The following is a 13,997-nucleotide window of genomic DNA, read 5'->3' on the forward strand; positions in this document are numbered from 1 at the left end:
GTTTTTTTTTTTTTTTTTTTTTTTTTTTTTTTTTTTTTTTTTTGAGACGGAGTCTTGCTCTGTAGCCCAGGCTGGAGTGCAGTGGCCGGATCTCAGCTCACTGCAAGCTCCGCCTCCCGGGTTTGCGCCATTCTCCTGCCTCAGCCTCTGGAGTAGCTCGGACTACAGGCGCCCGCCACCTCGCCCGGCTAGTTTTTTGTATTTTTAGTAGAGACGGGGTTTCACTGTGTTAGCCAGGATGGTCTCGATCTCCTGACCTCGTGATCCGCCCATCTCGGCCTCCCAAAGTGCTGGGATTACAGGCTTGAGCCACCGCGCCCGGCCGGAAAAGCAGACATATTTATCCCTTATGCATTTGGGTCTTCTTTTTTTTTGTTTGAGACAGTCTTGCTTCGTTGCCCAGGCTGGAGTTCAGTGGCGCGACCTCGGCTCACTGCAAGCTCCGCCTCCCGGGTTCCCGCCATTCTCCTGCCTCAGCCTCCCGAGTAGCTGGGACTACAGGCGCCGCCACCTCACCCGGCTAATTTTTTGTATCTTCAGTAGAGACGGGGTTTCACCGGGTTAGCCAGGATGGCCTCAATCTCCTGACCTCGTGATCCACCCGCCTTGGCCTCCCAAAGTGCTGGGATTACAGGCTTGAGCCACCGTGCCCAGCTGGGTCTTCCTTACTGCTATGTCCTGCATCCACTGGCTGGAGCGGGACATCACGGTCTTAAACTGATACCCCGTTTGCTAACAACCTAAAACTTTCCTAAATAGATAAGTGCAAAGGAGGACAAAGGAGAGGAAGTTGCTTACAAAACATTTAAGGAAGCGATAACATTTCCAAATAAGGAAGGGGCATAAGCTATGAGCTAAGACTTGCCTGGGACTGTCCAGACACGCCTGGGTAGGCCCAAGCAACTAACTGGGCTAAAGTGTAAGAAATAATAGCTGATAGGAGGCTTTAGAGTAAGAAGCTATTATTTCTAGTGTCTATAATTTTATTTTTAAACCAAGATGAGCTTTGAAGAGGAACTTTTCTACTTTCTACAGGTAATTTCAAATTTAAAAGTAAAGGCCAGGCGCGGTGACTCATGCCTGTAATCCCAGCACTTTGGGAGGCTGAGGCGGGCAGATAGCGAGGTCAGGGGATCGAGACCATCCTGGCTAACACGGTGAAGCCCCATCTCTACTAAAACTATAAAAAATTAGCCAGGCGTGGTGGCAGGCGCCTGTAGTCCCAGCTACTTGGGAGGCTGAGGCAGGAGAATGGCATGAACCCAGGAGGAAGAGCTTGCAGTGAGCCGAGATCACGCCACTGTACTCCAGCCTGGGCAATAGAGCAAGATTCCGCCTCAAAAAAAAAAAAAACGGTAAAAATAAGTGTGGTCAGGCCAAGCACAGTGGCTCATGCCTGTAATCCCAGCACTTTGGGAGGCAGAGGCAGGAGGATCACTTGAGCCCAGGAGTTCAAGACCATTCTGGGCAACATAGTGAGACCCCCATTTCCACACCAAAAAATTTAAAAATTAGCCAGGAGTGGTGCTGTATACTTGTGGTCCCAGCCACTTGGGAGGCTGAGGTTGGAGGATCACTTAAGCCCAGGAGGTTGAGGCTGCAGTGACCTGGGTGACAGAGCAAGACCCAGTCGCAAAAAAAAAAAAAAAAGGTTGGCCAGACATGGTGGCTCACGCCTGTAATCCCAGCACTTCGGGAGACTGAGGAGGAGGATCACCTGAGGTCAGGAGTTCGAGACCAGCCTGGCCAACATGGTGAAACCTCATCTCTACTAAAAATACAAAAATTAGCCAGGTGTGGTGACGGGCGCCTGTAGTCCCAGCTACTCAGGAGGCTGAGGCAGGAGAATCACTTGAACCCAAGAGGCAGAGCTTGCAGTGAGCCGAGATTGCACCACTGCACTCCAGCCTGGGGAACACAGCGAGATTCCACTTCAAAAAAAAAGTGTGGTCATACATTTCATGGAGCCCAATATATCCCAAGTATTATCATTTCAACAGGTAATCAGTATAAAATGGTATGAAGGAGATATATTACACTCCTCCTTTTTCCCCAAACTAAGTCTTCGAAGTGCAGATTGCAGGCTCAGCACCCTTCGTGGTGGTGAGCCGTCCTCTCTCCAGACCGCCCTTTTGTGTGTGTGTGTGCGACAGAGTCTCACTCTGTTGCACAAGGCTGGAGTGCAGTGGTACAATCTCGGCTCACTGCAACCTCCGCCTCCCGGGTTCAAGTGATTCTCCTGCCTCAGCCTCCTGAGTAGCTGGGATTACAGGCACCTGTCACCATGCCCGGCTAATTTTTGTATTTTTAGGAGGTACAGGGTTTCCCCATGGTCAGGCTGGTCTCGAACTCCTGACCTCATGATCCGCCCGCTTCGGCCTCCCAAAGTGCTGGGATTTCAGGCGTGAGCCTCCGCGCCCAGCCTGGACTGCCTATTTCTAAACTCTAAGGTGCTATGCGCGTTTTGAAAGGGTCACAAAGGTAAAGTCCTTTGTGAAATTTCAGGGAATGTGGTAACTCTGGAAGCTCGTGTAGCCTCTGAGGGACTCCTCCCTTCCCAAGCCTGCAGAGGCCTGGAGGGCTCTGACCGGCGTCTCCTGCTCTCCCCAGCGTCCAAACCTACGGGTGACCAGCTGCCCACGGCTCTGTGGACCAGCAGTGCGGTGCTGGGACTGCTGCTCCTGGCTTTGCCCACCTATCACCTCTGGAAACGCTGCCGGCACCTGGCTGAGGACGGCGCCCACCCACCAGCTTCTCTGAGGCTCCTGCCCCAGGTGTCGACCTGGGCTGGATTAAGGGGGACCGACCAGGTCGGGAGTAGCCCCTTCTGAGTAGCCAGCCCTTCCCCCTGTGAAGAGAAAATAGGTTGGACCCCTTCAAGCTGAGAACTGGTCGGGGCAAACCTGCCTCCCATTCTATTCAAAGTCATCCTTCTGGTCACAGAGAGGGACGCACATTCTGATTGCCTCCTTTGGAAAGGCTCATCAGAAACTCAAAAGAAAGTGACCGTTTGTCCCGCCTACCCGTGACCTGGAAGCCCCCCCCCGCTCGAGTGACCCCCGACTTTCTGGACGGAACCAACGTACTTCTTACATATATTGATTCATGTGTCATATCTCCCTAAAATGCATAAAACCAGCTGTGCCCCGACCACCTTGGGCCCCTGCCGTCAGGACCTCCTGAGGCTTTGGCAAATAAACCTCCTAAAAGGATAGAAACTGAAACTTGTCATTTTTCTCAGTGGACACCCACTCCGTGGAGAGGAGAGATCTGAGGGCTCCGGACAGCGGGAGGGCTGACTGTGGGCCCCGCCCTGATGGCTCCATCTCCCTCATCCCACCGTCCAGGGCTGGAGAATAAAGTGTCAGGAATGCTTGTTCCCCGGTGCCGTAAAGAAATGGCACTTGAACATAAATTTAATTTCGTCGGCAAGGCCATTGGTTTACTTTCTGCAGAAAGGGTACACTCACCTGCAGTTTTGCCGCGAGAGTACACCGAACAAAGGAGACAGGGTCATTTCTAACCTGACGCGTCCACCCTGCTTCTGTGTCCAGTTTCTGTTGGCTGGAACAGGACCTCACCTTCTGTATTTGTTCCGATCGGCCGGCAACTTAGAACTTTGTAAAAGAGGCAAAGGCAGAGGAGAGCAAAGGAAGGAAGAATTAACTTGTGGAATGCTGAGAAAGGTAAAAGCACCTTCAGATAAGGAAGAGGAACAGGCTGTGACCTAATGCCCGCTTGGACCAGCATAAGCATGCCAGGGCAAATATTTAGGCTACATTGTGGCAACTGAGAATATAAAGTACATTGATTTAGTACAGCCAGCAGATAGTGAAGAATGTTAGCACAGATCTTTGAATACATTTTGCTTCTAAGAGAAGTTACTATTTATTCCTAATTAGATGGGGAGGAAAGTATAGTATGAAGAGGAACCTCTAGTTTACGTTTGACAAAGGGCATTTGGTCTGCCCGCCAGAGACTCCTGTGGTCGCAGGATGGTGGAACGCACCCCCCGAAACAGCTCTCATTACCCCCTGCCCAGGGCAACGGCCCTGAGGGACAGGGAGGGCACCCAGCAAGCTCTGCCGGGGGCGGGAAAATGCGAGGGCTTAGTGGTCTCCCTGGTGAGAAGCTTAACCAGGACTCCCCGAAAGCAGTGGGAGAAGTGAGGGAAGATATATAGAGGTCGCCTGGGGAAACACACGGAGAGGTGGCCTGAGCAGGAGGCTGTGTTTTGAGGTGGCCGGGGGGCTGAGGAGGGTTGGGAGGGGCGGGAGGGCGGCTGGAAGCGAGGTCAGCAAGGGCTGGAGGTGACAGCCTGGGGGTACTGGGGAGCCATGGGAGAGTTTAGAGCTCTGGAGGCGGCGGTGTCAGAAGGCTCCCTCTGGCGGTCAGGAGGGTAACAGCCTGGGATGCTCGCCCGGGTGGCCGCCACTAGGGGCTCAGCGCGGCTGCAGCGGAGCTGGGCTGGGGAGGGGGCTTCTCCCACGAGGGGAGCTGCGCACTCAGACCGAGGCTGGGTCAGGCGGAAGTCCCGGCGGGGCTCGACCCCCAGCACCAAGGCTCAGAAATGAACATGAGAAAAGGGTCTGCGGGCCGGGCGCGGGGCTGGGTCCAGCAGTCCTAGGCAGGTCCATCCCCGCGCATGCTCCGTCAGGCCTCTGGTAACCGGGGAGACTGGTTGCTAGGAGACCAGGCTACTAAAGGACTGGCTCACTACCCAAATGACAAGCAATCCGGCTTCGTGCCAGAAACGGAGCACTTCCGAGGCAGCCATTTTGGAGTCTGGCAAAATTCAGGATCCAGGCCAAAGACAGGAAAGCCAATCAATATACACAAACAGGGAGGAGAAAAGAGAATGCCGATAAGGACACAGGGAAAGGGGCAGCGGGCCTTTGTCATTTCCCAAAGTTTCCCAGCGGGATCCCAGTGCCCTCTGCCCTTAATCAAGATGGCCGCCTTGGGGGCTCTAGCGCACGGTGGAATATGGCGGTGCTTCCGGTCCCGATGCCCTCAGCGAAGATGGCGGCAGTGGAGAAGCGGCGGCCAGCGGTAGCACCACCGGCTGGGTTCACGGACAGCGGCCGCCAGTCGGTATCCCGGGCGGCGGGGGCGGCCGAGAGCGAGGAGGACTTCCTGCGGCAGGTCGGCGTGACGGAGATGCTACGGGCGGCCCTGCTGAAGGTGCTGGAGGCGCGGCCCGAGGAGCCGATCGCCTTCCTGGCCCACTACTTCGAGAACATGGGCCTGCGCTCGCCTGTAAACGGCGGCGCCGGGGAGCCCCCGGGCCAGCTCCTGCTGCAGCAGCAGCGCCTGGGCCGCGCACTGTGGCACCTTCGCCTGGCCCACCACTCCCAGAGGTGCGCAGCGGGCCGGCTTGGGCGGGTGGGGCGGTGGCGGACTTCAATTCCCAGCATGCCCCGCGCGGCTCCTTACCCGCAGCGCCGGCGCGGGGGCCCGGGGCGTGCTGGGAGTTGTAGTCTGCGGTACTTTTTTGGGGAGGGATGGACCGGACAAGGTGGGCTGGACGGTCCGGGCTTGGGTCTGGCGCTGGGCAGCGCGCTGCATGCGGCGCGAGTCCTTCTGGCCGGCTTCACATCTGTGACGCCTTTTTGCAGGTGCTGAGTTTCACCTTGCAGTTCATGATTTTCAAAATCATGCTATTTACAGAGAGCAGCTCAGTCACCCAGGGCCCCCACCTTAGGGGACAGGCTCCCAGCAGGCAAGTGGGGATTCCTGGAAGAGCCTGGCGATGCGCGGGCCGGGGCAGGGGGGTTGCAGGGAAGAGGTCCAGCAGGTGCAAATTTAGAGCCGGAGTGTGGGACACATGGGAGGCGGGAAGGCCGCGGAGTTTGGCGGAAGCCTGCGGGGCTGCAGGTGCCTATGCGCGGTGTCCCCTGGCTGGGGCCAGTTCTGAGCCCAGGAAGGTGGTTGAGGACTATGTGTTAACGTTGGGTATGAATGGTCTGCTTTCTTTTTTGTTGGGGGGGGTCCCCAGAAGCAGAGCCTGAGGTAGGCATTTTGTGTACTGGTGATTTTATAAGGGGGTGCACCCAAGAGAACCCAGGAAGGGGGTGGGAGGAACAGGCAGGGAAGGATGCCAAACAAAGGTGCCCTTTCAGCCTCATAACCAGGGCATAAGCGCCCACCATGGCAGCCCTCGCCAGAGTCCCAGAGAAGTTCGGGGGGAGAAGAGAGACGGGGAGTGTCCCCTCCCACCACGGTCACGGTGCACAGGTGTACAAGATCATACTCAGATAAGGGTGGCAGGGTGTTGGGGACCTGGACAAGGAGCAGACTTGCTCCAGTGGCCCAGTGGCTCTGAAGGCCCCGCCCGAGGATTTGCTGGGGCCGGGTGGGAGGGGAGCGGGCAAGGGCAGGCCCAGAGGGTCAGTGGAGCCGTTTACCGCAATGGAAGGCCCTGGTTTGAAGAAGCTGCCAGAGTCACCTGTGGATTAAGTTAGCGGCTGGAAGGAGCCTAGAAACGGGAAGGTGGACAGAAGTGTCTGCAACTGAGACATGGGGCCAGGACAGGGGACTGGACTGGGAGGGGTCCTAAAGGCTTCAGGAGAGCTGAGAAGAGCTCAGAGCCACACTCTGAGGGCACCCAGCCCAGAGAAGCCACAAGACAGGGTGGGAAGGCGAGACCAGAGGTGAAGGGGGAGCAGGAGGAAGATGGCCTCCCAGGACATCTGGAAGAGAATCTCCCAAGGAGGAAAAGGGTTAAACAGCAGGCCCACCATATATGGTTGTTCAGGTTGATTACTGCACAAGCCACTCACCCCATAGACATTGCAGATGAGGATATTTATATTAATTTCTGAGGGCTGCTGGAACAAATTACCTCCAACTTAGTGGCTTAAAACAACAGAAATTTATTCTCTCAGAGTTCTGGAGGGCAGAAGTCTGAAATTGAGGTGTCAGGAGGGCCGCACTCCCTCTGGAGGCTCCAGGGAACGAGCCTCCTTGCCTCCCCAGCTTCCAGTGGCAGCCATCAGGCTTTGGCTTATGGCCGCATCGCTGCAGTCTCTGCCTCTGTCGTCACGTGGTCTCCTCTGTGTCTCTGTGCTGTATTCCCTCATAATGTCACCACTAGGCCCCACCCTACTTCAGTGTGACCTCCACCATCTACATCTGCTGTCCCAAATAAGCTCTCAGTCTGAGGTTCTGGATGGGTGTGAGCCTGGTGGGCACCAGTCACCCCAGGACAGGAGCGGAGCCGTTGTCTGGAAGAGTTCTCATAGCAGGGAGTCAGGACAAGGGCAGTGCAGATGCATCCTGGCCCTGGGCTGGCCTGGGCTCCCCAGAGACACAGCCAGTGGGGAACGTGGAAGACAGGTGCGCAGGCCTGAGCAGCATCTGATTCTGCGCTCGCAGAGCCAGGCCTGCTCCCGTCCTCCCCGCGGGCAGCTCTGGCTGCCCCTCCGTCCTTGGACCGTCAGGAACCCCGAGGTCACCTGGCCGGTCGGGAAGAGAAGCCCAGAGCTTGGCAGGTTTGTCCCCACTCAGTCCAGCGTGTGGACCCCCAAAGGCTGCAGGGCTGACAGGGCTGCTCCTGACAGCGTCACCGTGGTAGACTGGGGGAGAAGTCACCCCACATCCCCTCTGCCACCTTCTTTTGAGAAATGGCCGGCCCCGGCCACCAGGGCTGGTGATGGGGCCACAGCGTCCCCCCGCCGCCACCTTCCTGGTCGTCTCCAAGGCCCCCGGAGCACAAACACAGACGTTCCATGACTTGCTGAAGGCCACACGGCCACCCAGGGCAGAGCTGGGCTCAGAAGCCGCAGAGTGCAGCCCCGAGGCCTCCTGAGCCACCGCGTTGCTCGTCGTAGCAGCCAGGACTGCGCTGCCCCCTGCAGGTCACGGCCGGGAAAACGTGCACGGAAACCAAGCCCCGGCCGATCTGGGCCAGGGTTCCCCGGACTGGTTCTCCGCGGCCCGTCCTGGCCACTGCAGGGCCCTGAGCAGCGTCCCCGGCCTCCACCCACTCCTCGCCAGGAGCTCCCCGAGTCGTGACAACCACAGATGTCCCAGTCACCGCCCGGCGTCTGCTGGGGGCAAGAGTGGGAAGCCGAAGTCTGAAGCGCGGAGGGGCTCCTGCGTCTCTTTCTGGAGACTTTCCATAAATAGATCTTTCCTGTATTAACAAATGCTCACATGCCTTACAAACCGCTCTGTGTAGGAGCCGACACAGACAGAGCCCTGGCTGGCCTCCCACTCTCCATTTTGCAATCAGGGAAACCAAGGCCCAGAGGCCACCGTCACAGGCAGAGCTGACATTCCAGCCCCGGCCTCCTCCCAGCCCAGAGCTTGCTGCCTTCCTCCTCCTCCTCCTCCTCCTCCTCCTCCTCCATCACCCAGTGATTCTGCTGGGAGCCAGTATGCGGCTGCCTTGAAGTCAGCTGTCACCTTCCTGTCTCTTGCCGTCATCAGGGCTGTGATCTCACCAGGATGTAATTACCTTTTTGAGCGTCTTCCTGCCCCTGGAGGCAGCTGTGGCAGAGCTGCAGCCCTAATTACAGCCCGAAATAAGCGCAGGTGGGGCCTCCCACACGTCCTGAGCACCTGGCTCCAGCCCTGTTCTCCCGTCCTCACAAGAACCCCCACAACGTAGATGCACAAGGTCAGGCGCAGAAAAGCAGGGCGCACACATCGGGAGGGGCAGACGAACAGGTCTGGGCCGGGCACAGAGCCCTGCACACCGAGGGGGCCGCGTGGATGCCTGGGGAGCCGGACGAGGGCTGCCGCCCCCAGAGAGGAGAGAATTCGTGCAGAAGTGGTGGTGGATGGAGCTGGCTAATCCTGGCCCACAGACCTGTCAGTCAGGAGAAGCCGCGGGCACCACAGGAACCAACAACCCCAAACCTCAGTGGCTTCAACACAACCAAAACTCTTCTCGCTTCCTCTGCAGGGGACGGCCAGTTGTTGGGTTTTTGTTTTTTATTTTTTTGAGACGGAGTCTGGCTCCGCCGCCCAGCCTGGAGTGCAGTGGCGCGATCTCAGCTCACTGCAGCCTTCGCCTCCCGGGTTCAAGCGATTCTCCTGCCTCAGCCTCCTGAGTAGCTGGGACCACAGGCGCCCGCCACCACGCCCGGCTAATTTTTTTTGTATTTTTAGTAGAGACAGGGTTTCACCATGTTGGCCAGGCTGGTCTTGAACTCCTGACCTCAAGTGATCCACCTGCCTCGGCCTCCCAAAATGCTGGGATTACAGGCATGAGCCACGGCGCCCGGCCCAGTTTTCTTTTTTGAGCTGGGGTCTTGCTCTGTCACCCAGGCTGCAGTGCATTGGTGTAATCACAGCTTACTGCAGCCTCGACCTCCTGGGTCGAGGGATCCTCCCACCTCAGCCTCCCAAGTACCTGGGACAGACGCACACCTGGCTAATTTTTAAATTTGTGTAGAGACGGGATCTCACTATGTTGCCCAGCCTGGTTTCGAACTCCTGGGCTCAAGCAGTCCTCCCGCCTCGGCCTCTCAAAGTGCTGGGCTCACAAGCATGAGCCACTGCACCCCCCACCAAGGGCTTGTCTGATCCTGACACGCACCTGCGATCCTGACAACAGAAGTGGACTGGGAAGTAGCTTGATGGCTCTTAAAATTCCCGCTGAGAGCGGGCCACGCCCCTTGTGCATTTCAGGGGCAAAGCAAGGCCCAGAGGCTCACCCTCGGTGGGGTGGAGAAGTGGCGGGTGGAGAAGTGGCAGAGGGATCCGCGGAGCAGCGCTACCTTCGCGAGCCTTCGAGATGCCCGTGCGAGCCTCAGCTCCCAGGTTCACACCCTGGCGCCGCCCCCTCCCCCTGCACAGCCGGAACGGGACTGCTGAAGCACCAGACTGAGTGTGGCCTTCCGAGGCACGTCACGAAGGACATCGTGGTGTCCCCCCCCCTCCTGGGTGGGTTGCTGGCTCGGCCGGGCAGCCGCTGCGCAGTGGGGTCGCTCGCGCAGCTCCCAGGGAGCACCTGCAGCTGCTGCCAAGTGCCCCGTGGGCTCCCCTGCAGGGGAGGGGGCCGCCTCGCGTCCAGCCCGGGGGACTGTGGCTACGGCCACCTCACGAGAGACCCCAAGCCAGAGCCTCGCAGTAGAGCCTCGCAGCAGAGCCACGGCCGAGACACTGTGACAATAGTACACGCTTGTTGTTTTTAGGACGCTAGGTTTGGAGTGTGGTTGGGAGGCGGCAGCAGCCTGCCCGGCCTCGCAGCGGATCCTGATGAGATGTGTCATACGGGGTGTCAGCCGGGCTCGCGGCGGTGGAGTCAGGCGTGATGGGAGCGCGCCGCTGCTGACACTGCGCCTCCCCGAGCGCATTTTGGGGATGACCTCATGGATGGTAAAAGCGCTCAGCAGATTCTAAGGGCCAACAAGTGGGGCCTTTACTGCTTGGGAGGGAAAAGGAGCCTACAGCCAGATGCGCCTAGAGTTGAACTGCAGGTCTCTGCCCTCCAACCCTGGGCCTCAGTTTCCTCCTCCATAGCAGGGCCTTGACCCTCGAGCTCGCTGGGATGGCACGTCCATCCCTAAGCCCTGAACTGAGCAGCAGTGATGACCAGGGAGGCTCGTGTTCACCAAGCATGCACCGTCCACCGGCCCAGCATTACTGAGCACCCACCGTGTACCGGCCCAGCATTACTGAGCACCTACCATATACCGACCCAGCATTACTGAGCACCTACTGTGTACCGGCCCAGCATTACTGAGCACCCACTGTGTACCGGCCCTGCATTACTCAGCACCCACCGTGTGCCGGCCCTGCATTACTGAGCACCTACCGTGTACCGGCCCAGCATTACTCAGCACCCACCGTGTACCGGCCCTGCATTACTGAGCACCTACCGTGTACCGGCCCTGCATTACTGAGCACCTACTGTGTACCGGCCCTGCATTACTGAGCACCTATTGCACGCCAGTCTAGCATTACTGAGCACCTACTGCACACCAGCCTAGCATTACTGAGCACCTACTGCACACCAGCCTAGCATTACTGAGTACCTACTGCACACCAGCCCCAGATTTACTGAGCACCTATTGTATGCTGGCCCTGCATTTACTGGGCACCCACTACATACCGCCCCAGCATTACTGAGTACCTACTGTGCACTAGCCCTGCATTACTGAGCACCTACTGCATACCAGTCCCACATTTACTGAGCACCTATTGCATGCTGGCCCAGCATTTACTGAGCACCCACTGCACATTGCCTCAGCATTACTGAGCACCTACTGTGCACTAGCCCTACGTTACTGAGCACCTACTGCATACTGGCCCCACATTTACTGAGCACCTGTTGCATGCTGGTCCAGCATTTACTAAGCACCCAGTGCACACCACCCTGGCATTACTGAGTACCTACTGTGTACCGGCCTTGCATTCACCGAGCACCTGCTGTACACCAGCCCTGTATTACCGAGCACCCACTGCTCACCAACCCCATGTTTACTGAGCACCTATTGCATGCTGGCCCAGCAGCACTGAGCATCTATTGTGCACCAGCCCTGCATTACTGAGCACCTACTGCACGCTGGCTCACATGCATCTACCACAGGTGGCCCACAGAAAGGTGAAACCATGTGCCCAGGTCACGCCAGAGGGCTGGAGCCTCGATGTAAACCTGCCCTTCTCACCATGAAGCTGAGCTCCCAGAAGGAACAAGCATAAGTCCTAAGGTTGGCCACTTCCTCTCTGGGACCCTTGGCCAGACCATGGGGCTGCCCTGAGCCTCAGTTTCCCTATATGTCCCAGAGGAAGTAACAGGCCACTAGCATGAGGCCTGCCCGGGAACTGATGGGGGAGTGAGGCCCAGGGGTTCGCAGCCCACCCAGGGTCCTGCAGTGGCCCCGATGCTGGCCATGGTGCTCCCTGGCCACTCCCTGGTGCCCTCCATGGGAGCGTCCGAGTCACACTAGCGGCACACGAGTGGCCTGGAGTAAGGCCTCAGGTTCCTCCCTGAGGCAAGGAATCGAACCCACCCCAGAGCCGGCAGCAGGGCCAACAGCCTTCTTCTGTAAGGGGTCAGATAGTGAACATTTCATCTTCGCGTGGCAGCCTCCATCCTGACAATCAGCTCTATGGTTCCGGTCTGAAGCTGCCACAGGCCACATGTCAGTGGACTGACGTGGTTACGTTTCGATAAAGGTTTATTATGTATTTATTTATTTTTTTTTTTTTTGAGATGGAGTTTCGCTCTTTTTGCCCGGGCTGGAGTGCAATGGTGCAATCTCAGCTCACCACAACCTCCGCCTCCCGGGTTCAAGCGATTCTCCTGCCTCAGCCTCCCGAGTAGCTGGGATTACAGGCATGCACCACCACGCCTGGCTAATTTTGTATTTTTAGTAGAGACAGGGTTTCTCCATGTTGGTCAGGCTGGTCTTGAACTCCCGACCTCAGGTGATCCACCTGCCTCAGCCTCCCAAAGTGCTGGGATTAAGGCGTGAGCCACCACGCCAGGCCCGATAAAGGTTTATTTACAAAAGCAGGCAGCGGGTCGGATTTGACCCTCAGACTGACTGTGGGGCCTTGCCTGTGAGATTATGGGGAGAGAGAGATCTACCCGTTGGCTCTGTGCAGCAGCTCTCACCTGTAATCCCAGCAGTTTGGGAGACTGAGGCAGGAGGATCGCTTGAGCCCAGGAGGTGGAGGCTGCCATGAACCCTGATTGCAGCACTGCACTCCAGCCTGGACAACACAGTGAGACCCTGTCTCAAAAAAAAAAAATGGAAAAACGAAATGTCAGCTGTGTTAAATGTTCAGCACAGGCCGGGCGCGGTGGCTCACGCCTGGAATCCCAGCACCCTGGGAGGCCGAGGCGGGCGGATCACAAGGTCAAGAGATCCGGACCATCCCGGCCAACATGGTGAAACCCCGTCTCTACTAAAAATACAAAAATTAGCCAGGCGCGGTGGCGGGCGCCTGTAATCCCAGCTACTCGGGAGGCTGAGGCAGGAGAATGGTGTGAACCCGGGAGGCGGAGGTTACAGTGAGCCGAGATCGCGCCACTCACTCCAGCCTGGGCAGCAGAGTGAGACTCCGCCTCAAACAAAAAAAAAGAAAAGAAGAAAAGAAATGCCAGCTGTGTTAGCGTTGAGCACAGTATTTGGTCAGGTGTAAGCAGGCGCTGCTGCGGGGAGGGAGACAGAGGGTCTCGGTGTTGCTGGACGAAGACTGGAGAGACCGAAGAAGGTTCAGGAGAGTTTACCAAGCTGATCACCGGCTCAGCCGGACAGACGTCCAGAAAGTCCGAGCCCCGAACAAAGGGCTTTTCCTACTTTTAAAACAGCTTAAAGCAGGAACTACGTGAGACGGGAAGCAAGTTACAGAAGCGAGAAACAAAGGCAGGTAATCAAGTACTACAGCATTTCTTTTTTTTTTTTTTTTTTTTTTTTTTTTGAGATGGAGTCTCGCTCTGTCACCAGGCTACAGTGCAGGGGCACGCTCCTGGCTCACTGCAGCCTCTGCCTCCCGGGTTCAAGCGATTCTCCTGCCTCAGACTCCCAAGTAGCTGGGACTACAGACACGCACCACCACGCCCAGCTAATTTTTATATTTTTAGTAGAGACAGGGTTTCGCCATGTTAGCCAGGATGGTCTCAATCTCTTGACCTCGTGATCCGCCCACCTCGGCCTCCCGAAGTGCTGGGATTCCAGGCGTGAGCCACCACGCCCTGCTAACATTTCTTACATCTTGAGAAAAACATGTCTTACAACCTAAACTTATCGGTCTTGTGACCCTGCAGCCGTGCTAGGGAGGTAAGCAGGAACTCGCTGGGCCTGTAATAAACTGAGGAATGTGGAGTTGGAGAGTATAGATAAGGTCCACTGACTACAGAGAGAAAACTGGCTGTTAACATTCTCTTTTAACTTGAGTGTAAGAGGTGGTCACACTTTGCAGCAACTTTAAGAGGATTTTAAAATTTCTATTACTACTACTACTAGGTTAGAGTTGACTTCATTAATTCCTTCTTTACGGGGGCCAGATGCCCTAGACAGACGCCTGTTGGTTGA

The 13,997-nt window shown here is 56.9% G+C and overlaps 2 protein-coding genes across 7 annotated transcripts in view; both read left to right on the plus strand.

The window, feature by feature from the left end:
* MADCAM1 (mucosal vascular addressin cell adhesion molecule 1) overlaps positions 1-3,214 on the plus strand; it is a 9,123-nt gene extending 5,909 nt beyond the window's left edge. For 5 of the 6 annotated variants that reach the window (XM_025366685.1, XM_025366680.1, XM_025366682.1 and 2 more), the window contains one exon: positions 2,611-3,209. In XM_025366685.1, the coding sequence (XP_025222470.1) occupies positions 2,611-2,831 (221 nt within the window). In that variant the 3' untranslated portion in view covers positions 2,832-3,209. Of the gene's footprint in view, positions 1-2,610 lie in introns of all 6 variants that reach the window. The other variant, XM_025366681.1, reaches the window with a different exon arrangement.
* Positions 3,215-4,822: 1,608 nt separating this feature from the next.
* TPGS1 (tubulin polyglutamylase complex subunit 1) lies at positions 4,823-5,625 on the plus strand. The gene is made up of 2 exons (XM_025367704.1): positions 4,823-5,522; positions 5,619-5,625. Exons 1-2 carry the CDS (start codon positions 4,987-4,989, stop codon positions 5,623-5,625), a joined length of 543 nt encoding a protein of 180 aa, XP_025223489.1. The 5' UTR covers positions 4,823-4,986.
* The last annotated feature ends 8,372 nt before the right edge of the window (positions 5,626-13,997 follow it).

The sequence above is a fragment of the Theropithecus gelada genome, chromosome 19 (genome assembly GCF_003255815.1).
Source record: "Theropithecus gelada isolate Dixy chromosome 19, Tgel_1.0, whole genome shotgun sequence".
NCBI lineage: Eukaryota > Metazoa > Chordata > Mammalia > Primates > Cercopithecidae > Theropithecus > Theropithecus gelada.

Bases quoted from the DNA above. Each gene is read 5' to 3' on its own strand.
- TPGS1 (XM_025367704.1), top strand. From the start codon at position 4,987: ATGGCGGTGCTTCCGGTCCCGATGCCCTCAGCGAAGATGGCGGCAGTG.